Source organism: Salmo salar, chromosome ssa01 (genome assembly GCF_905237065.1).
Source record: "Salmo salar chromosome ssa01, Ssal_v3.1, whole genome shotgun sequence".
Taxonomy (NCBI): domain Eukaryota; kingdom Metazoa; phylum Chordata; class Actinopteri; order Salmoniformes; family Salmonidae; genus Salmo; species Salmo salar.
Genome location: NC_059442.1, coordinates 75,033,795 through 75,058,597, shown reverse-complemented (window position 1 = coordinate 75,058,597; position 24,803 = coordinate 75,033,795). Strand labels below are relative to the sequence as shown.

The 24,803-nt window shown below is 42.3% G+C and overlaps 1 protein-coding gene across 30 annotated transcripts in view; it reads left to right on the top strand.

Annotated features, from left to right (window-relative positions):
* Positions 1-24,803, top strand: part of kcnma1a (potassium large conductance calcium-activated channel, subfamily M, alpha member 1a) — a 260,694-nt gene that overhangs the window by 153,765 nt on the left and 82,126 nt on the right. For all 30 annotated transcript variants that reach the window (XR_006770679.1, XM_045722188.1, XM_045722190.1 and 27 more), the window contains exons 4-7: positions 8,251-8,344; positions 9,981-10,092; positions 22,096-22,171; positions 24,189-24,264. Coding sequence is in view for 29 of the 30 variants with exons in the window: in XM_045722188.1 (XP_045578144.1) it covers positions 8,251-8,344; positions 9,981-10,092; positions 22,096-22,171; positions 24,189-24,264 (358 nt within the window). In the remaining variant the exon portion in view is untranslated. The remainder of the gene's footprint in view (positions 1-8,250; positions 8,345-9,980; positions 10,093-22,095; positions 22,172-24,188; positions 24,265-24,803) is intronic.

Here is a 24,803-nt window from a genome sequence, read left to right as displayed (position 1 = left end):
CTAAAACCATGACAAATGATCCCTATCTATAGTATAGTCCTCCAGGGGAGAGGTCTGCATGTAACCACTGCATGTTAACTCTTCCATTTCCATTTTGGACATTTAGCAGACACTCTAATCCAGAGCAACTTGAAGTCAGTTCATTCAACTAGGTAAAACACCACGTTTGACCGCCAGAACACCACCCAGACAGAGCAGCTTGGAGTAAGTTGAGGACGATGTTGGTTGATTCAATGGGCAGATAGATAAGGAAAGGCCTGTTGTTGTATTAGCATTTATATAAGCATGGTGGCTTTTATCACGTAATAGCTTTTACGTTCAAAGGGATGTGATGGCAATGTGGTTTGGTTTTGCCACGGTAATGTTTGTGTGTGTAAGGTTGTGTGCTTTTCCCTGTTAAGCTATACTACATATACTGGGTCCGCACTACAATATAGTGTGTGTGTGTGTGTGTGTGTGTGTGTGTGTGTGTGTGTGTGTGTGTGTGTGTGTGTGTGTGTGTGTGTGTGTGTGTGTGTGTGTGTGTGTGTGTGTGTGTTGCAGTGAGTGACGTCTGTGCAGAGTGTACCTAGGGGAAATGAAAAAAGGACTAGTTGTTTTTAGACTCCCTGAGGAAGTTGTATTTGTCCGATGCCCTTGCAGGTGCTAAATCAGTCTTATTTTAGTGATGGTGCCTTGCAGGTGCCAAATCAGTCTTATTTTAGTGATGGTGCCTTGCAGGTGCCAAATCAGTCTTATTTTAGTGATGGTGCCTTGCAGGTGCCAAATCAGTCTTATTTTAGTGATGGTGCCTTGCAGGTGCCAAATCAGTCTTATTTTAGTGATGGTGCCTTGCAGGTGCCAAATCAGTCTTATTTTAGTGATGGTGCCTTGCAGGTGCCAAATCAGTCTTATTTTAGTGATGGTGCCTTGCAGGTGCCAAATCAGTCTTATTTTAGTGATGGTGCCTTGCAGGTGCCAAATCAGTCTTATTTTAGTGATGGTGCCTTGCAGGTGCCAAATCAGTCTTATTTTAGTGATGGTGCCTTGCAGGTGCCAAATCAGTCTTATTTTAGTGATGGTGCCTTGCAGGTGCCAAATCAGTCTTATTTTAGTGATGATGCCTTGCAGGTGCTAAATCAATCTTATTTTAGTGATGATGCCTTGCAGGTGCTAAATCAGTCTTATTTTAGTGATGTTGCCTTGCAGGTGCTAAATCAGTCTTATTTTAGTGATGATGCCTTGCAGGTGCTAAATCAGTCTTATTTTAGTGATGGTGCCTTGCAGGTGCTAAATCAGTCTTATTTTAGTGATGGTGCCTTGCAGGTGCTAAATCAGTCTTATTTTAGTGATGGTGCCTTGGCCTAAATCAATCATTGATGTACTAACCTGGCCTTCTTTCATCTCCTCCACCCTCCCCCTCTCCCCCTCCACACACTCACATTCATACTGTTAGGGAATGCGCAGCAGATGGGTTCACACATACACACTCAAAGGTCACACATGCTCAGAAAACATGCGCAGCAGATGCATGCACACACGTGTTCACATGCGCGGACACACAAAGGAAACAGACCGGATGATAGATGTTTTTACCACACAGTAGTCAGATAATGCCGTCACTGTAGTTCTAAGTAACACTGCTTCTCCCTGTATGTTTGTGTTTAGTAGCCCACATTGAGACCACAAAGGAGACACTGCTCAACCATGAATAACCACTGTATTGGAGGCAGCAATCCTTCTCTGAGACTTTATAAAGACAACATTTGCTTTCGGTTATCATTTTTTAAATATATTTTTTATGCCAGACTCTCTTGATACACAGACACATATACTTTGACAGTGTATGGTTCCCTTGTCCATCCCCATGTGGGTGATTCCAGTAGTTCAGTTAAACAGCTATGAGAATACATGCCAGACTGTACGATAGTAAACCACTATACCGGTAGTAAACCACTATACCAGTATTAAACCACTATACCGGTAGTAAACCACTATACCAGTAGTAAACTACTATACCAGTATTAAACCACTATACCAGTAGTAAACTAGTATACCAGTAGTAAACCACTATACCAGTAGTAAACTACTATACCAGCATTAAACCACTATACCAGTAGTAAACTAGTATACGAGTATTAAACCACTATACCAGTAGTAAACCACTATACCGGTAGTAAACCACCATACCAGTAGTAAACCACAATACTGGTAGTAAACCACTATACCGGTAGTAAACCACCATACTGGTAGTAACCCACTATACCGGTAGTAAACCACCATACCGGTAGTAACCCACTATACTGGTAGTAAACCACTATACCGGTAGTAACCCACCTTACCGGTAGTAACCCACTTTACCGGTAGTAAACCACTATACCGGTAGTAAACTAGTATACCAGTAGTAAACCACTATACCAGTAGTAAACCACTATACCAGTAGTAAACCAGTATACCAGTAGTAAACCAGTATGTCAGTAGTAAACCACTATACCAGTAGTAAACCAGTATACCAGTAGTAAACCAGTATGTCAGTAGTAAACCAGTATACCAGTAGTAAACCACAATACCGGTAGTAAACCACTCTACTGGTAGTAAACTAGTATACCAGTAGTAAACTAGTAAACTAGTATACCAGTAGGAAACCACTATATCAGTAGCAAACCAGTATACCAGTAGTAAACCACTATACCGGTAGTAAACCACTATACCGGTAGTAAACCACTATACCGGTAGTAAACCACTCTACCGGTAGTTAACTAGTATACCAGTAGTAAACCACTATACCAGTAGTAAACTAGTATACCAGTAGGAAACCACTATATCAGTAGTAAACCAGTATACCAGTAGTAAACCACTATACCGATAGTAAACCACTATACCGGTAGTAAACCACTATACCAGTAGTAAACCACTATACCGGTAGTAAACCACTATACCGGTAGTAAACCACTATACCAGTAGTAAACCACTATGCCGGTAGTAAACCACTATACCAGTAGTAAACCACTATACAAGTAGTAAACCATGGAGTCTGTTGTTATTGTTGTCTCTGTTCCTTGCTGTGCCTGGAGGAGACAGCCAAGGTCGGCAGCAGGCTAACACTCACACACACACACACACACACACACGACTGGGATCTGCTGTGCAGACTGAAGGAAGGTGTTACTGGGTTATTGTTTGTGTTCATCCGTTCCCTGTTCCTCCCCTGTAGGCTGGTTTCTACCTCTGTGAGCTTCCCCAAGCCTAATGTCTAGTCAGAGGAGGTTAACGTGAGGAAACATTCCTATCCTGAAATAGACCTCCGTTCTGCAGCCGCAGGGCCACCACGCTCTGCTCTATTCCCACCACTGTGTGTGTGGTGGTGGGGTGGAAGTGTGGAAGTGTGTGTGTTTGTTTCGTGTGCATTTGTATTTGCTTGTATGAGCAGCAAAATATTGTGCGTCTCTGTAGGTACGAGCAAGTATGTGTTTGTGTGTGTGTGTCGATATTGCGGTATATCCTCTGAACTTGCAGCTTCTTGACCAAGGAGCTGGAGCTGCTTCATGTAAAATCAACACACTCTCTCTACAACTAACTACCCTCCAACTCAAACACAAGCTGACCAGAGTTCAAACCTGAGGCACCCACATCTACAGGCAATTTCCACATGGCCTAGAAGCAGCCCTGTGCTGTGTGCTATATAAGGCCCTGCTAGAGGAAGAAGACAAATTGTCCCAACGCCCATGGGAGCACTGTCCCTCTCTCTCCCTTTTCCTTCTCACTCTCTGCTCTCTCCCCCCTCTCTTTCACATGTCTGTCTGTCTGTGTCCCTCTCTCGCTCTCTCTATCTCTACCTCTTTATCTCTCTCCTTCCCTACCCCTCTCTCCTTCTCTACCTCTCTCCTTCTCTGCCTTTCTCTCCTCTTTCTTTCTCTCCCTCTCTCTCCTTTTATACCTCTCTCTCCTTCTCTAGCTCTCTCTCCTCTCTCCTTCTCTACCTCTCTATCCTTCTCTACCTCTCTATCCTTCTCTACTTCTACCCTCTTTCTCTCCCCTCACATTCTTTCTCTCTCTCCCTCGGTCCAGCAGTGCCCCCCAGGCCAAACAACAACATGTGGCCTGCTGGAGCCCATGTGATTGTGAGGGTGTGATGTGACATTGAGGCCCGGGATCAGGCCTTTGTCTTTCTGCTCTCAATGTGGCATATACACATATTTTGGTACCCCAGTAATTCTGCGTCACAATCCTATCTCTCCATTTCAGATGCTGAAATTGCCATCTCAGTGTTTGGTTCAGCTAACCTGTAAATCTGGCGCCACAATGCCCAGACAGTTTCTAGAATGATGGGGAGGGAGGGGTGGTGTTGTTATTGCTGACTCTGTCTTTGTAAAGTACCTTGGTGTGCCAGGCATATCTATTTCCAGATCCTGTATAAAACAACCTAGCTCCCAGACATCAAGGGGTCTGTCCTTAACACTTCCTTGAAAAGGATGTGATGATGATAAGAGGGCAGTAGACAGCTAAAGGATTTCACTGGAAGCATTAGGGACCAATAGGAAAGGCTGCTCTAGGCTTTTGAGTGTGTGTCGCATGGGGAGCAATGTTAACAGACAAACATCCGCGTGCACACACATATACACTGTGCTTAACTAGTAAATCGGGACGAGCCGGAACAAAATGTGAGCACGAGAGATGTACAATGACGTAGAATTGCATGAAATTAGTTTATAAAAGACCAACATTTTCCTGGACTCTAGGCCACTACAAAGCTTTGCATGCATACCATCGCATTTGTGTAACGACAGAGCCGTAGAGCAGAGGCGCTTACAGACGTTGCACACGTGAGACACATTTTTTGTGGCCTAGGATCCGGGAAAATGTTGGCCTTTTATAAATGGATTTCATGCCGTTTCTACATCATCTTACATGACTGGAGACTTTGGCATAATGCGTTTAAGACAACTGGGAAATCGGGAAAAAACAAGCTCAGACCACTGGGAATATTAGTTTTGAACGGTCATTGAACGGTCATCCCGACTCGGAATTCCAAGTCGGGAACTCAGGCCTCTTTCTAGAGCTCCGACTTTCCGACCTGAAGATCACTGAGTCATGATTCGACCTTGTTTTTTTCAGAATTCCCAGTTATCTTGAAATCACCATAATACCGCACAAATGATCGAAATGACATGCTACTTTGACACTGACAAACTGAGAATCTGAGATCAATAAAAATGACCTTGTCTTGAATTCATCAATCACCTAGGTGTGTGAAGACATATTGTAGGCTGCAATATGAGGAGGAAATTATAGTCCTAAAAATGCTTTCCAGTTTCACTGACTCACCCAATGATGCACAACTCACTCTCTGGTGATGGCCGATGCGTTCGTGCCAAAAGCCTCTCTCTCTCTCTTGTTTTACTGTGTAAAACAATATTTGGAATTTGATAAAAGATTTTGGTAGCATACAGCAGACAGATTAGTGTCATTTGCTTTCCAACCTGTGTTTTCCCACAATTGTAGGCTATTTGAAATATTGCGAAAGGCCAGTTTTGTATGCATTCACTGACAGATTGGCAGCATGTTCCCAACTGTAGGCTATGCCTTGTTATTGGTCTACAGCTAAGCTATTTTTAAAGGAAGCAATTTATCCTCTGTGGCAAATTTTTTGGATTTCTCGTGGTGTAGTAGACTATTCTAACGTATTTAATTACTTTCGGAACAGATAGCGGTAACTATAATTTTGGCAAATTTATTTCAATTTATCAGGGTTGCTGCAGCTCCTCCAGAACCCTTTGTGCGGTTATGATTCTATAAGGAAATGCAATGCTGGAGAGGTGAGAGGTGCAGGCACATGTCGATCAGAGCAGATAGAGGGAGAGAGATCATAGAACGTGAATCTCATTCTACTCTTTATTAGAATTTGTACATTGCAAAAAGTGAAAATAATTTTTCATTCCACGAGAGGTACCAGATGCGGCCACATAGGTTCCGGAACGAAACCATCCAAAACGGAGAGGTGCTGGTTCCTGTTCCGGCAGGATCCGGCTCAAATGAAGCACTACATATACAGTACATATACACACGCACTCGCTAATGCAGTTGTTTTTTGGTTTGAGCTCTGATGAAATGTTATCCATTTTCTCAGCCCAGTACAGTCCAATCTGTAGATGGACAGGGGGCTTACAGACCATACACCACCAAACCCAAAACATAGACCAAATGGATATTGACATTTAATCAACCCAGCACAAAGTATTTATGGATTGGCTGTATGATTCATAACAGGGTTTGTTTTCACATCACTGTTAGTTTTATAGGAGATCGGAGGGTTAGTAGTGTGTAAATAGAGTATTCAGGCTAGATCAATGGCAATTCCACTGAGGGGTCAGACATATTAACCTCTGTCCACTGACTGGGAAAGGGGGATACCTAGTCAGTTGTTCAACTGAATGCATTTAACTGAAATGTGTCTTCCGCATTTAACCCAACCCCTCTGAATCAGAGAGGTGCGGAGAGGTGCTTAATCTGGGTGGCTGTCTGGGAGAAAATAATATATTTTAACCAAATAATATCATTCAGGGGCTATTTTAACCCTTTATCCATATATACACATAGATTTAAATCTGTTGGGCCACATGCCAAGATTCATGCCATGATAAAGACTGTTCCATTTTCAAGCATACAGTACTTAACTTAATCCGAAATCACCCAGCTATCAGAACAGCAGTCTTTGCTCTCATGTGATAACAATTCCTCACACATTTCTCTCATGGTTATAACTTGTCATCTTCTCTGATGGATCACCCCCCCATTAAGATGTTTTATGTTAAGTAGAGGATGATGACCGCACTGCTCTCTCTCTTGTCTTCCACCCCTGGGAGCCATTCAAACCCCATTCTCCCTCTTCCACTGAGCCTCTCTATACACCTGTTTAAAGCCATTCGTTTTGCTGTGAGGAGAGGCTATCCTTCACTGTTGACTGTCTAAATGAGCCTATACATTCCCATAGGCAAACAACTCCCATAATGAATATTAATATCTGTTGCTCACAACCACTGTGGTGAATTTGATGTCCAATTTTCCATGAAAAAAAACACTGTTCTACCATAATGAAGAATTTAGTGGCATTTTGGCTACTATTGCTTTGTTAAAAGCATCCACTTCCTTAATGGTTAATCATAATATAAACATAAAGATGGATTATGTGACAGATGAGATGGATTTTTCCTCATTATTCATAGTTTGGCTCTCCTGAGGAGAGAGGAAGCAGCATGCTAGCTAGCTAACTAGGCTAGCTACTATACTATACTGTACCACCTTGCTGATTGCAAAGAGCCATGTACCTTCTTTATGGGATATGTATACTAAAGGTAAGACAGGACAATATACACACATGGGTTTTGTTGCAGGCTTTTTTTGCCGTTGACATAAGCCACAACTTGTTTTATTGTCAATACCCGCACACTGTTCGGTCTGTTCTGTTGTTGTATGTTGTCTGATTCACAGCAGTCCTGAAACTAATTGCCCCAGTGGGATGAATAAAGATGTGTAAAGACTTGTTAATGCTTGCTGTATTCTGTCAACACTTGGGAATACACAGTAGTGGGCAGGTTTCTACTGTTTTCACCTTTTGAAATCCACTGGCTACGTGTGGTACCCCAAACTGTGACATATTATTGTAATAGAGTATGTCTATTAATGTGACATATATTATTGTAGTAGAGTATGTCTATTAATGTGACCCATATTATTGTAATAGAGTATGACTATTAATGTGACATATATTATTGTAGTAGAGTATGTCTATTAATGTGACATATATTATTGTAATAGAGTATGTCTATTAATGTGACGCATATTATTGTAGTAGAGTATGTCTATTAATGTGACATATATTATTGTAATAGAGTATGTCTATTAATGTGACGCATATTATTGTAGTAGAGTATGTCTATTAATGTGACATATATTATTGTAATAGAGTATGTCTATTAATGTGACGCATATTATTGTAGTAGAGTATGTCTATTAATGTGACATATATTATTGTAATAGAGTATGTCTATTAATGTGACATATATTATTGTAGTAGAGTATGTCTATTAATGTGACATATATTATTGTAGTAGAGTATGTCTATTAATGTGACATATATTATTGTAGTAGAGTATGTCTATTAATGTGACATATATTATTGTAGTAGAGTATGTCTATTAATGTGACATATATTATTGTAGTAGAGTATGACTATTAATGTGACGATTTCTTCCTTTTCTCTCTCTTTCACAGTCCCATAGAATCCTGTCAGAATTTCTACAAAGATTTCACGTTACAGATCGACATGTTCTTCAATGTCTTCTTCCTCCTCTACTTTGGGCTACGGGTAAGTACTAAAGCCCTATTACCACACCTACCTACCTACCTACCTACCTACCTACCTACCTACCTACCTACCTACCTACCTACCTACCTACCTACCTACCTACCTACCTACCTACCTACCTACCTACCCACCCACCTACCCACCCACCTGCCTACCTACCTACCTACCTACCCACCTACCTACCCACCTACCTACCTACCTACCTACCTCTATCTCCCCCTCCCCCCCCTCTCTCTCTCCCCCCTCTCCCCTCTCTCTCTCTCTCCTCTCTCTCTCCCCTCTCTCCTCTTTCTCTCCCCTCTCTCTCTCTCTCTCTCTCTCTCCCTCTCTCTCTCTCTCCTCTCTTCTCTCTCTCTCTCTCTCTCTCTCTCTCTCTCTCTCTCTCTCTCTCTCTCTCTCTCTCTCTCTCTCTCTCTCTCTCTCTTCTCTCTCTCTTCTCTTCTCTCTCTCTCTCTCTCCCCCTCTCCCCTCTCTCCTCTCTCTCTCTCTCCTCTCTCTCCCCCCTCTCTCCTCTTTCTCTCCCCCTCTTTCTCTCTCTCTCTCTCTCTCTCTCTCTCCCCTCTCTCTTCTCTCTCCCCTCTCTCTTCTCTCTCTCCTCTCTTCTCTCTCTCTTTCTTCTCTCTCTCTCTTCTCTCTCTCGCTCTCTTCTCTCTCTCTTCTCTTCTCTCTCTCTCTCTCTCTCTCTCTCTTTCTCTCTTCTCTCTCTTCTCTCTCCTCTTTCTTCTCTCTCCCTCTCTCTTCTCTCTCTCTTCTCTCTCTCTCTCTCTCTCTCTCTCTCTCTCTCTCTCTCTCTCTCTCTCTCTCTCTCTCTCTCTCTCTCTCTCTCTCTCTCTCTCTCTCTCTCTGCCTGAAACCCTCAATTAATAAATAAAGTCCTAAGCTGCTTATGGCAGTCACGACTCCACATGAATCACATCACTGACTAAGATCTATTCACAAACAACATGCTGTATGTCAGGGGACGATGCCGGGAAACTGATCAAGAGGTTGGCCCTAGCCTGGTCGTTATGTTTTATAGAACTGAACTGTTCTACTGGCAACTTTAGTTCAGTATGTTAGATTCCAAGGTACTCTTTAGATACAGTATATGAAATTAAAATGCATGTATTGTGTTGCTATATTGATAAGGTTAAAAATAAAACATGAACTATGCATGACCTCTATATAATACGAGGATTAGATAGACTTGACATTTTTTCATTGTCGTGATCTTTATAAGATGATAATAGTGCATTACAAAGCGGTCATACATGCTCACGATAACTGTTTTAATGCATTATAATGGCATCATAAGTCATTGTACTGTGAACTGAGGCAAGATATAGAAGCAAGAATTCATGTTGGTAACAAATGTAACCTGCAGCATGGACTTAAAGGAAAATTTTACCAACATGAATTTGTCTCCCCTTAGTTCATAGCAAACAAAGTTAAGTCTTATAACACATTATAACTGCATCAATTAGGGTTGTCACAATACCAGTATTGCGATACTATGAAGTAAGCAAGGAAAGAAAACATGAAGCAGAGTTTATTTATTGACATTTGACATAAAGTAGCTTTTTAAAGGACCTTAGAGTGTAGTCTTCTTTGTTTTCCAGGCTTTAAGTGAAGTGTTACCGTTCTATTTCTTCTTCAGTTCATAGCAGCCAATGATAAGCTGTGGTTCTGGCTGGAGGTCAACTCAGTGGTGGACTTCTTCACTGTTCCTCCTGTCTTCGTATCGGTCTACTTGAATAGGAGCTGGCTGGGTAAGAATTGACCTTTTTCACTCTCCCTCTCTATATTTCTCTCCATCTCTCTACAATGACTCAGTGACTTAGAGCAGTGTGACAGAAGTCTTTCTGTGATGAAGTATTGTACCTGAAATATGATGAATATGGTGTCATGACACTTCTAAATTCACATCTATTGGACCTTCTCCGTGCAGTGTCCTCCACATTTAACAATAGGTGCAGCCTGGGAAACATACAATGGTCTGGATTGTGTAATGGCTTATTTTTCTCAGTAGGCTATGCAGCAGTAGCGTGGGGATGCTACTGTTAGCGTTAACTAGCTGTAGAATGATGAAAAAGGTTGAAATGGTGGTCTATGACAGACTGGATTTAATAATTAGCCATTCTCTGCTTTGCCATACATTAAAACGGTAGTCTGTAGTCTGATGTAAAAAACAGTTAGAGACCAGCCAACAGTGAACGTTCCTGTAAGGGGTGCGTAACCGGTGGCAGGGAAGTCAGACGCAGGAGAGCAGAACTTGGTAATAGCCGGAGCAGTTTAATAGCAAAACCAACGGCATAAAAATAACAAGATATGGGTACAAAAACCCATCGCGCACCAATCAACACGTGCACAAGCACTTACAATAAACAATCCCACACAAAGACATGGGGGGAACAGAGGGTTAAATACACAACAAGTGATTGAGGGAATTGAAACCAGGTGTGAGGAAAAACAAGACAAAACACATGGAAAATAAAAAGTGGATCGATGGTGGCTAGAAGACCGGCGACGCCGACCGCCGAGCGCCGCCCGAACAAGGAGAGGACCCGACTTCAGCGGAAGTCGTGACAGTTTCTGTGACATCAGGGAAGGTTACAATGGAGTACCAATTTGGTAAAAATGTTGAAGTTGGCAATTTTATTCAGAAATGTTTATTTTATTTATTTATTTCACCTTTATTTAACCAGGTAGGCAAGTTGAGACCAAGTTCTCATTTACAATTGCGACCTGGCCAAGATAAAGCAAAGCAGTTCGACACATACAACAACACAGAGTTACACATGGAATAAACAAACATACAGTCAATAATACAGTAGAAAAATAAGTCTATATACAATGTGAGCAAATGAGGTGAGATAAGGGAGGTAAAGGCAAAAAAGGCCATGGTGGCAAAGTAAATACAATATAGCAAGTAAAACACTGGAATGGTAGATTTGTAGTAGAAGAAAGTGCAAAGTAGAAATAGAAATAATGGGGTGCAAAGGAGCAAAATAAATAAATACAGTAGGGGAAGGGGTAGTTGTTTGGGCTAAATTATAGATGGGCTATGTACACTGACAGCTGGTGCTTAAAGCTAGTGAGGGAGATAAGTGTTTCCAGTTTCAGAGATTTTTGTAGTTCATAGAAATAAAGAGAAATAAATAAGAAGTTGCCATTTTAACTTTTTGAGAAGGTCCCTACAAACGTTCTTGGAATGCAGAAGTAACCAGATTGTTTACTGGGAGGTAGCTCTCCTCTGCAATGAATCCTGAATCCTACTATCTGGGTCTAACCAGCCCCCTATTTCTGGAGGTATTTGAAAAGGCAACTGGGAGGATGGCCTAGATTTCCCTCTACTCACCATGAATATGCATTCATAAATTATGTATTTATTTATCTAACATCTATTCATACTGGGGAAGCCAGTGAGATGGAAAAAAAGTATAATTTTACCACTGAGAATGTGTCAGATAGCACAGAAGAATACACCCTCGAAAAGCCCACTCGCGTCACACTGGGTTTGTGTTTGCATAGAGGAGGGTTGAGGCTTTCTGTGCGTCAGATAGTGTATTTCAGGGTCATCTGATTTGATACGGTCCCACACACACACCACGTGTGAAATAGAATGTGTGTTTGCACTAGCGTGTATTGCATGTGTGTTTATTGCCGTGTGATTGCGTGTTTTAAGGGTGTGTTACTGTTAAATGCCTCGGACTGAGACGTGGTCAGCAGATAACTGACCTGAATTGACAGGGTGGTATGATGAGATGGAGCAAAGTTAGTAGGGTTCAGTATTAGGCATACTCCAAGTTTTTTTTTTGTGAAACTTTTTTTATTTTGTCAAAATCAATTATACATTACAACTGCATTGTAGTATAAGTCTTTTCACATTCCATTTTGTGTATCAAAATTCTCCATACATCTACACATTCACCTTTTACCTCTCTCGCTATAGCTAAATTAATAGTGCATATTGTATGTATGAGGTAATTGTTGTGAAATTGTTAGGTTAGATTACTCGTTGGATATTACTGCATTGTTGGAACTAGAAGCACAAGCATTTCGCTACACTCGCATTAACATCTGCTAACCATGTGTATGTGACAAATAAAATTTGATTTGATTTGAATCTGAGGCTATTCAATCAGTAGTATTTAGCATCTAGCAACAAAAGCTATTTGGCATGTAAAACCATGAAATTGTACCATAAGAGGCTACATTACATTATACCTAGCTCACTGTACTAGCAGTGTCAATTTCCATAAAGCTACAAATGACTGGAGGCTGTGCTAAACAATGCTACAACCATTACATTCTAAACCATCAACATGTGAGCACATTTTATAGTCACATCGCATATTTACATATATTTCCTGAAGTAAACTGAGCCTTTGTTCATTGGAAATAAAACAAATAGGAGCTAAAAACCTTGTTGAAAAAAGTCTTATTCCCTTTTCTTACATATAAACCATTAGCAACCTAGCAAACCCCCATTACTTATAATGTGGAAAATACCAACCAGTTTTTCACTCAGTTAAACTTCCTTCAGTTGCCTTCAAACATCACCAAACTCATGGACTATGTAGTTAACCATGTTATCTCAATATTTCATGAGTCATATTGCACTTTTGCGCATTACATACCTGAATTAACAGAGTGGAATGATGAGATGGAGAAAAGATAGTGTAGTGTTCAGTATTAGGCATTTCCCAAGATTGAAGAAGCAACATCCAAGACCTCAGATCCCACTAACGCTCCCCATTGACGTCACAGCTCCCCCTAGCGACAGTAAATATATACATTACTTTCAATGCAAAATTCAGTACCTGGGAGGCCTACAAAATTATACAAGGGATGGCTCCATAAAATAACAAACTAAATAAAACATTTCAAAAATGACCATGCATATTTGTGTACGTCACATTACGTAGCAACAGATATTACTGTCCCAGCGATCCATTGACTGGGTCCACACTACAATATACTGTGCCATAATGTATGTGTGTGTGTGTGTGTGTGTGTGATTGGCCTACACTGTGCTATTGTGCCATAACACATAGGCCAAACTCTCCATTATCAACTGGTTGATATCACAGGGGGTATTATTAGCTGGGGACAGGGTATTATGCAGGGGACAGGGTATTAGGCAGGGTACAGGGTATTAGGCAGCGTACAGGGTATTATTAGCTGGGGACAGGGTATTAGGCAGGGTACAGGGTATTAAGCAGGGTACTACCCATCTTTCGAAAACATCTGAAACAGTATCTTAAATAATCCTTCTCCTCACCATGACCCCCGCCCCCCCAACCCCCCCCAAAACAAACAACATGTTAACCACCCCTTGCACTTGACCCCCCCTTCTAGTTCTGACTCTACTGATAGCTGCATTACTGAGGAAAAATGTACTTTCTATGCCTGTGATATGTGGTTGTCCCACCTAGTTGTCTTAAGATGAATGCACCAACTGTAAGTCGCTCTGGATAAGAGCGCCTGCTAAATAACTAAAATGACGATGTAAATGTATTAGGCCAGGTTATTATTAGGATGAGCTGGTACTGGACACAAATCAGAGGTTTGCAGGAAATAAGAAACGTGTCAAATTCTAGCAACATGACAATGATTGATGACAGGACAGAATCCAATGACTATAGATAGAAAGTGTAATGATAGATCTGCTACTGTAGATGTGTTATCAGGTAGATGTTACATCTAGATCCAACATGTATGAATAATCTGTCCAGTGGTTGGTGACATGTCCTCACATGTCCATCTCTATTGAGTTGAGATCCAGTGAGAAGGGACGTTGACAGAATTGTAATGGCTTGACTGTAATCAATAGAGATGGATCCATAATCAGTGATTTGTCTTTGTCTTGATGGACATCAATACTATTTCCATCTCACTAATTCTGTTTTGTCGTCTGTTGGAGAGGCAAACAATGACAGTGTTAACAGTTTTAACTCATTCAGTTTTCTCTCTCTCTGTGACTAAAAGCTATGTTACACACACACACACACACACTCACACACACACTACCAGTTGTTCTCACGGAACTGCCTGAGAAACTTCCACTGGTTTTCTTAAACAAGAGAACCACTGGACTCCATTACTGAAAATAAAATGAAGAGGTTCTGCACTGCAGTAGCTCTGCTCTATTCAACATTTTAGTCATTTAGCAGACACTCCTATCCAGAGCGACTTACAGTAGTGAGTGCATAAATGTTGATTATTTTCACACTGGTACCCGTGGGAATCGAACCCACAACCCTGGTGTTGCAAGCATCATGCTCTACCAACTGAGCCACAGGAGAAAATTCTCTATCTATCCTACTCTATGTATTTGTCATTTCACAGTAATGTTCATTCCCATTTTGCAATTTGGCCGTTAATTAAGAGGGTAGAGAAACGTGTGGCTAATGTAAAAGGACATGCAGTGTTCCTCCTGGAAGTAAGACACCATCTTCTTAAATGACTTGAAGTGGGTGTCCCTCCCTTGAGAGAGAGGGCCATAGCCAGGCTAGTGGTGTTGATTAGCTGTAGTGGTGGCTGGTGGCACATTAAATGGGGAGGACTGGCTCATAGTAATGGCTGGAACGGAATTAATGGAATGGTCTCAAACACATCCGTTCATTTTTTGTGAACCGTCTTCCCCTCACCAGCCTCCTCTGATTAGCGCTTTGAAAGATGCTAGCTTGCTGTTAGCTCCAGAGCCCCAACCCTTCCACCCCATCTACACAAGTCATTTCAGTCCTACTAGGGCTTCACTGTAGAAAGAACAGAGCTTGCGGAGGATGGTAAGGCAGCTTTGAAATGATATAGGGTAGTGTAGGGTCCTGTGGAAAAATAGGAGTAACTATATAGAGCTTATAATACGATGTCAGGGTAAAACAAAATACATGCAAATGCCCTCATAGAAGAAGGTATAAGCAGTGTTGTAAAAGCTCAACCCCGCTTTTAAAATTAAAGCCATATTACATAATATCCCATATTACTTCCACACACAGACTACTGGAGCCAATGTACCATCCATATCTCGCCAAATGACATATCCACATCACTACTGCCCTCTGCTGGTGATGTTAGTATACTGTCTGTTTTGATCTCTGAAGCCTTGTGCTCTGCTTACTGACTCTAGTACAGTATCTGTGTGTGTATTCCCCTTAGTCCTCTAGTGTGTGTGTGTGTGCGGGGGGGCTATAATCCTTACTGGCTGGACAGGGTATTATCCGTGTTGAAACATGGTCATGCCTAGGCAGCTGATTGATAAAAGGCTCCAGTGTGTGTTTCTACTGTCAGTCACGTGACAGAGGGGAGGGGGCTTGGCAGTGCACATACCCACAGATTTGGATTATGTTACATGCAGTGTTGTTGCATGTGTAGCAGATGCGGGCTATTTAGCATATGCTAGTAGCCATCATGCAGTGACGTCACTTGCCCTAAAACCTAGTGTTGCACTTGCCCAACAAGAACCAATGGTCTTGGTAGGGAAATGGTTAGCACGTTAGCTTCGGGAATACTAAGTGTTGTTGTTGACATGAGTTCGGATTCGATGTGGCTCCTCCAACTACCCAGAGCGATTTGATCACTCCTGTCCTCTTTCTGTACCTCTTCAGTAGTACAGATGGCTCTATTGCTCTGAGTTGAAGTCAATACAAATCAAATCAAGATGTATTTGTAAGGTGTAGACCTTACAGTGAAATGCTTACTTACAAGCCCTTAACCAACAATGCAGTTCAAGAAATAGAGTTAAGAAAATATTTCCTAAATAAACTAAAGTCCATTTTAAAAAATAAAAAGTAACACAATAAAATAACAATAACGAGGCTATATACAGGGGTACCGGTACCGAGTCAATGTGCGGGGATACAGGTTAGTCGAGGTAATTTGTGCATGTAGGTAGGGGTGAGGTGACTACATAGATAATAAACAGCAAGTACCAGCAATGTAAAAACAAGGGGGGGGGGGGGGGTGTCAATGTAAATAGTCCGGTGGCCATTTGATTAATTGTTCAGCAGTCTTATGGCTTGGCTGACGACACAACAGTGGTGGGCTTGATCACCGACAACGATGAGACAGCCTATAGGGAGGAGGTCAGAGACCTGGCAGTGTGATACCAGAACAACAACCTCTCCCTCAACGTAAGCAAGACAAAAGAGGCTGATCGTGGAACATTTTTCTAAGACTCCAGTCACCCAAGTCATAGACTCTCTGCTACCGCATGGCAAGTGGTAGCGGAGCGCCAAGTCTAGGTCCAAAAGGCTCATTAACAGCTTCTACCCTTTACAGCCTTATTCTAAATTGTTTTTCCCGCTCATCAATCTACACACAATACCCCATAATGACAAAGCAAAAACAGGTTTTTAGACATTTTTGCAAATGTATAAAAAAATACAAACTGAGATATCAAATTTACGTAAGTATTCAGACCCTTTACTCAGTACCTTTTTTCAGCGATTACAGCCTCGAGTCTTCTTGTGTATGATGCTACAAGCTTGGCACATCTGTATTTGGGGAGTTTCTCCCATTCTTCTCTGCAGATCATCTCAAGCTCTGTCAGGTTGGATGGGGAGTGGTGCTGCACAGCTATTTTCAGGTCTCTCCAGAGATGTTAGACCGGGTTTAAGTCCGGGCTCTGGCTGGGCCACTCAAGGACATTCAGAGACTTGTCCCGAAGCCATACCTGTGTTGTCGGGTTGGAAGGTGAACCTTCCAACGCCAAAGAGTTCAAACTTGGTTTCATCAGACCGGATAATCTTGTTTCTCATGGTCTGAGAGTCTTTAGGTGCCTTTTGGCAAACTCTAAGCAGGCTGTCATGTGCCTTTTACTGAGGAGTGGCTTCCGTCTGGCCACTCTACCATAAAGGCCTGATTGGTGGAGGGCTGCAGAGATGGTTGTCCTTCTGGAGGGTTTTCCCATCTCCACAGAGGAACTCTAGAGTTCTGTCAGAGTGACCATTGGGTTCTTGGTCACCTCCCTGACCAAGGCCCTTCTCCCCTGATTGCTCAGTTTGGCTGGACGGCCAGCTCTAGGAAGAGTCTTGGTGGTTCTAACCTTCTTCTATTTAAGAATGATGGAGCCACTGTGTACTTGGGGACCTTCAATGCTGTAAAACATTTTTAGTACCCTTCCCCAGATCTGTACCTTGACACAATCCTGTCTCTGAGCTCTATGGACAATTCTTTCAACCTCATGGCTTGGTTTTTGCTCTGACATGCACTGTCAACTGTGGGACCTTATATAGACAGGTGTGTGCCTTTCCAAATCATGTTCAATCAATTAAATTTACCAAAGGTGGACTCCAATCAAGTTGAAGGAACATCTCAAGGATGATCAATGAAAACACGATGCACCTGAGCTCAATTTCGAGTCTTATAGAAAAGTTTCTGAATACTTATGTAAATTAGGTATTTCTGTTTTTTATTTGCATATGTTATTTACACCTCTTGCAGGAGGGAATGCAACACCCTGCTACACTCAACTCCCCGTGGAGTGAAAGAGTTATGTGATTGTAGGTGCGAGTAAGGATGACAGAGGCAGAGAATATTACCGTTTACTGGGAATTTATTTTCTTATCACGGGAATGTGGGGGAAAGGGGCTGGATGGAACCAAAGCAAAGAAAGTAAAAGTTAGAGTCCCCTCTCCTACGTTACTTACCTACCCACTACTTACCTAACCTTAACGCCATCTGGCGCGCTAACCAAAATACAGGGGGTGGTCCGCCCAGGTCTTACCTAGTATGCATAGACAGAGTACGTACTACGGGTATATGTATGCCCGCAGGCCTCTTGCCTAAGTACTCCCAAGGTGCCTTCCCCTTCCCCCCTGGGAACAAATCACAAACACAGTGTCCTTTGGCATACACATACCTCAGAAGTAGCGGCTACAAAATACTTAACAAAAACTGTCTCTGAACAACAACCAACACAGGACAAAGAAGCTCCCTCTTTCCTAACAAAGGAACACTGGCTTTTAAAGCTGCCGAAGGAGTCGGTAATTGTAGACAGCTGTATCCTCTGACGAGAGGGCGGATCACAGCTCCAATCTGCAATGGGGCCGACCAATCAGCTGCGTATGGGAATCCAGGAAGCCATTTCCTGAAACATATACAAACACATACAAACCCAAAACATCACAGAAACTGGGGAACGTAACAGCATACATTTCTAAAAACCTGTTTTCAATTGTCATTATGGGATATTGTGTGTAGATTGTTGAGGATTTTTTGGTATTTAATCCATTTTAGAATAAGGCTGTAACATAACAAAATGTTGAAAATGTCAAGGGGTCTGAATACTTTCCGAATGCACTGTATTGATGAAGCCGTTGACTGAGGTGGTATACTCCTCATTGCCATTGGATGAATTCCGGAACATATTCCAGTCTGTGCTAGCAAAACAGTCCTGTAGCTTAGCATCCGCGTCATCTGACCTCTTCTGTATTGAGCGAGTCACTGGTACTTCCTGCTTTAGTTTTTGCTTGTATGTAGGAATCAGGAGGATAGAATTATGGTCAGCTTTGCCAAATGGAGGGTGAGGGAGAGCTTTGTACGCATCTCTGTGTGTGGAGAAAAGGTGGTCTAGAGTCCCCCCCCCCCCACCCTCTGGTTGCACATGTGACATGCTGGGAGAAATGAGGTAAAATGGATTTAAGTCTGCCTGCATTAAAATCCCCGGCCACTAGGAGTGCCTGGATGAGCATTTTCTTGTTTGCTTATGGCCTTATACAACTCGTTGAGTGCGGTCTTAGAGCCAGCATCGGTTTGTGGATGGTAAATAGATGGCTACAAAAAAATATAGATGGTGTGGTCTACAGCTTGTAATGAGGTACTCTACCTCAGGCGAGCAATACCTCGAGACTTTCTTAATATTAGACATTGCACACCAGCTGTTATTGACAAATAGACACACACCCCCACCCCTCGTCTTACCAGACGTAGCTGTCCTGTCCTGCCAATGCACGGAAACCCCAGCCAAATGTATATTATCCATGTTGTCGTTCAGCCACGACTCGTGAAGCATAAGATTTGACAGTTTTTAATGTCCCATTGGTAGAATAGTCTCGAACGGAGATCATCCAGTTTATTCTCCAGTGATTGCACGTTGGCCAATTAAACAGATGGCTGGTTACCCACTCGGCGACGAATTCTAATAAGGCACCCCAATCTCCACCCCCTGTATTTCCGTCTTTTCTTCACACAAATAAGGGGGATTTGGGCCTGGTCTCGGAGAAGCAGTATGTCCTTCGCTTTGCACTCATTAAAGAAAAAACATTTGTCCAGTTCTAGGTGAGTAATCGCTGTTCTGATATCCAGAAACTATTTTCGGTCATAAGAGATGGTAGCAGCAACATTATGTACTAAATAAGTTACAAACAATGCAAAAAAAACACAAAATAGCACAGTTGGTTAGGAGCCCGTAAAATGGCAGCCATCCCCTCCGGCGCCATTACTATCCACAAACCTCCATTCCGCTTTATCCCAGTGTACTGTAGATACTGTCCACCCATCTGATATCTGCTAGTGACAGCACGGCACTTGTGATTAAATACAGATTATTACTTCACCTCTCGCTCTAAATCCCTGGATTGCTTCAGGCAGTTATAAAACGCCTCACCTCTGAACACGGCACCTTATTGGTGGTTGAGAATCCACATGACTCTCTGTAGGTACAACAAAGAGGCCAAAATGAAATCTGTTTGGGCTGTTCAGATTATTAACACAATGACAATACAGGGATAGAGCCTCTACTGTATCACAGTTCATATCAGACCAGGATACAGTTTGTACTAGACAGGTGCAGAGTCTTGGTGTCTGTTTACCTGACTGTCACTTAGTCTGTCTGGTGTTCTCTTAAGCACGCATAGCGCTTGATTCTGGACCTTTTGTCAGGTTTTTCTATACACACGTTTCTGGTGGAAACTGACCTTTTGGAACCTCGGCGAAGGTTATTCACCGGCACTAGGGTTGTACCTTGTCTTAGCTTGGGGGGTGTTTTGTTTTATCTCTTTCATTCTACCTGGAAAACCTCAACTTGTCTATCTTCCAAAGAAGAACAATAATCTTTTTGAATCCATTGCTTCCTTTAAGAACTTCTTCTTCATCTCTTCCTTTGAGACACGCTTGAACCCACAGTGTTGGACCTTAGAACTGAAGAATACAACTGTAGGACCTTATAACTGAAGATCTACACCTTGGTCCCACTTTACAGAAAGACAAGGACCCCAAACAGAAACTACCTGACGCACTACAATAGATAACTAAGTATCTGTGATCGGTAGCGATGATCCCTACTAAGCTTCTGATGTACCGGGGTCCACGCGGTGGCGCTCCTCGCTCCGAGGCTTGTGGAGACACGTTCAGGCGTAGAAAATCGTGTGGAGAGTTGTTTCAGAAAGGGTACAGGGTGAGGTTGGGGCCGCATGGGATGGCTATGGAGAAGGAGAGGCAGAAGAGACCATATCTTGGTCTCTGGACCTCTCTGAGCTTTCTCTGCAAATGGGGTAAGAATAAAGATCTAGTGCCATAGTTACTCTGTGGGGGTAAGAATGGTAGAATATATGGTGTCTGGGTCATGTTCAAACAGTCTGGCTCGTCCAGTATACGCTTCCTTTCCATATGGGGTGACAATAGAGATCCATGGGCCATAGTCAAACTGTGGTCCTGTCTGTTTAAACATAGTTTATACAAGTAGGAATCACAATCTACACTTCCTCTTAAAATGGGATAAGAATGGTAGAACATGGGGTCTGGGCCATGTTCAAAGAATTTATCTAGTTCTCTCCAAATGCTGTAAGGACCAAGGTTTGGGAAGGGTATGGAGCCTCTCATTGTGGTTATGATTCTTATTCTTTACTCTGCAGTGTGATTCCAATGGCTTAGTTTGTTGGGGGGGAAAAGGTGATGGTAGCATCTGGGTGTGGGTTTGATTCCCGCATGGCCCGTGTATACAAATACTTGTGGTACTGTAGCTGTTACGTGTGATGAGGCTTGCAGTTTTATGTGTTGTATGGTCTTGCTGCATGATAGTTCCAAGCACTTTCTCACTGTACGCAGGAGAGAACTATTTTGTTTACAGATGTCTCCATCAGTTGAGGCTGGTGTGAGGAGCTATAGGAGGACAGGCTCATAATGGCTGGAATGGAATAAATGGAACGGTATCAAACATATGGAAACCACATGTTTTACCCCGTTCCATTTATTCCAGTCCAGCCATTATAATGAGCCTTTCCTCCTATAGTTCCTCCCACCAGCCTCCACTGGTATCAACCATGAATTAAACTATGAACAGATCCCCAAAAATACAAAGAGATTGGACAAGTAAATGTTTAACATCGTCCTGCCCTGTTAACCTCAGTCACTACTAGTGTAAGTTAATCCATCCAGAATGAATAGAAATACACATTGGTATGCATGGCACACGGACACACACACACACACACACACACACACACACACACACACACACACACACACACACACACACACACACACACACACACACACACACACACACGGTAGATCAGAGCAGGGAATATATTGGTGTTATGTAAACTGGTATTGAGGCAGGTGTTGCATTGTTTCTCTAACCCCTGGACTCAGACACATGTAGGACACACAGTTTACAGTACATGACAGTACATTACAGTATATCCTTCTTATAGGCGACAGGCCACACTGTAAAACACTATCATTTTATGTCTGATTATTAACCTTTATTTCTCTCTCTCTCTCTCTCTCTCTCTCTCTCTCTCTCTCTCTCTCTCTCTCTCTCTCAGGCTTAAGATTCCTGAGAGCCTTGAGATTGATACAGTTCTCAGAAATTTTACAGTTTTTGAATATCTTAAAAACAAGGTAAGTATAGGGCTTTCATTGGACTACCGCCACCACTCCAGCACGGTAGCACCACAACTATCTACAGAATCCATCTGACATAGAAGCTCGGGTCAGGTTTGCTCTCTAGACTCTCTCTGGACACTGCTGTAACACTTTATTTTACAGTCCTGTTCCAGACTTATACTAAGACATTTAAACTTATGTGGTAACAACTCTTCAAAAAGGATGCATTGAGCATTTATAGTAGCTCCCTGATACAAATGTTATATATACTAGCTCCCTGGTACAAATGTTACATATAGTAGCTCCCTGATACAAATGTTACATATAGTAGCTCCCTGGTACAAATGTTACATATAGTAGCTCCCTGGTACAAATGTTACATATAGTAGCTCCCTGGTACACATGTTACATATAGTAGCTCCCTGGTACAAATGTTACATATAGTAGCTCCCTGGTACAAATGTTACATATAGTAGCTCCCTGGTACAAATGTTACATATAGTAGCTCCCTGGTACAAATGTTACATATAGTAGCTCCCTGGTGTAAATGTTACATACAGTAGCTCCCTGGTACAAATGTTATATATAGTAGCTCCCTGGTGTAAATGTTACATATAGTAGCTCCCTGGTTCACATGTTACATATAGTAGCTCCCTGGTACAAATGTTACATATAGTAGCTCCCTGGTACAAATGTTACATATAGTAGCTCTCTGGTACAAATGTTACATATAGTAGCTCCCTGGTACAAATGTTACATATAGTAGCTCCCTGGTACAAATGTTACATATAGTAGCTCCCTGGTGTAAATGTTACATATAGTAGCTCCCTGGTACAAATGTTACATATAGTAGCTCCCTGGTGTAAATGTTACATATAGTAGCTCCCTGGTACACATGTTACATATAGTAGCTCCCTGGTACAAATGTTACATATAGTAGCTCCCTGGTACAAATGTTACATATAGTAGCTCTCTGGTACAAATGTTACATATAGTAGCTCCCTGGTACAAATGTTACATATAGTAGCTCCCTGGTGTAAATGTTACATATAGTAGCTCCCTGGTACAAATGTTACATATAGTAGCTCCCTGGTGTAAATGTTACATATAGTAGCTCCCATTGTGCTTGTTCCAATGAATCTCACTCATGTCATCTGAAATTGTTATGTAATCACTATGTATTTGAACATTCATTTTCCCATGTAGTGGCTGAGTAAATAGCAGGACTGTACAGTAAAGTGTCACTGAGGTTGTCTCTTGATGACTGTTTGGCCCAGCGTGCCTCTCCTGTCCTTTCTGGGCTCTTAACACTGTAAACACAGAGACGTTGAGTAATGTACAGTAATCCTCTCTTTCTGTGGTTTAGCCCTCAGGTACAGGTGAGGGTGAGATAGTGAGGGAAGGAGAAAGAGATGGAGGGAAAGGGAAAGTGTATGATGAATGTAGACCGATCCTGAACTAAAGCTTGACACGTTCCATATTACACCAGGGCAAGAATAGACACTACAGTAGCTGTTGACTATATGTAGGAAACAACACAAGATGATGGTTAGAGTGCTGGCAACAGCATTCCACAAAAGCTGTCATGACATAATGTACGTTCTTAGCAGTTCAATAGAGTAATCCCTTTCAGATTAATGAATTTTGTTTGGTTTTATTGCATTTTTGTTTTTGACCTGATCCCACCCCCCTAGAGACCCACAGTCCCATTCATTTCCTGGCTTAGCGAAAGAGAAAAGAATAGAACATTTTGTTTTATAATTTTTTATTTGCATCTTACATTTTATTTAGCATCTTACTGGCATACCATGCCAGACATAAAGACAGAACTTGACGTAATGATAAAATAATGACAGGAGCAGAGAGTACATGTACAGGACAGTACGGTACTTGACAACCTAAGCCAGGTGTTTTCTAGCCTCACCATCTCAGACCCAATAGATGAGCCTCTCCCATTACATTATTCTCTTTCTGTCACCCTTACCTGGTCTGGATCTCTTTGAGAGATTTTTATGGTTCTTATTCTACCCAGCAATTCCATCAAGCTGGTGAACCTGTGTTCCATCTTCATAAGCACATGGCTAACAGCTGCCGGATTCATACATTTGGTAAGTGGCTGGGCGGGGGGGTTGGGCTACGGGGGGAGTAAGGGAGGTGAGAACTCCTAACGCTTGGTCCGAAAACAACCTCTAGCCCCTCCCTTCCCCCTGGATGTGTGGCAGATCTGAAGTGCTGAAGGGTCCCTGACCAACCCCTACCCCCTACCCCCCGGGGACTCCTGTATGTCCGAAACGATCGGATAGGTATGTAAGCAATACGGAACAAAATATATAGAGTTGTGGGCACTAAAAATGTACTTAAAAAAAATAACCTACACTGCGGTATAGGTTTTTTGTGACAAACTATCGCTGGGATACCCTAGAGCGCCGTGTTGCTGGGATACCCTAGAGCGCCGTGTTACCCTAGAGCGCCGTGTTGCTGGGATACCCTAGAGCGCCGTGTTGCTGGGTTACCCTAGAGCGCCGTGTTGCTGGGTTACCCTAGAGCGCCGTGTTGCTGGGGTACCCTAGAGCGCCGTGTTGCTGGGTTACCCTAGAGCGCCGTGTTGCTGGGTTACCCTAGAGCGCCGTGTTGCTGGGGTACCCTA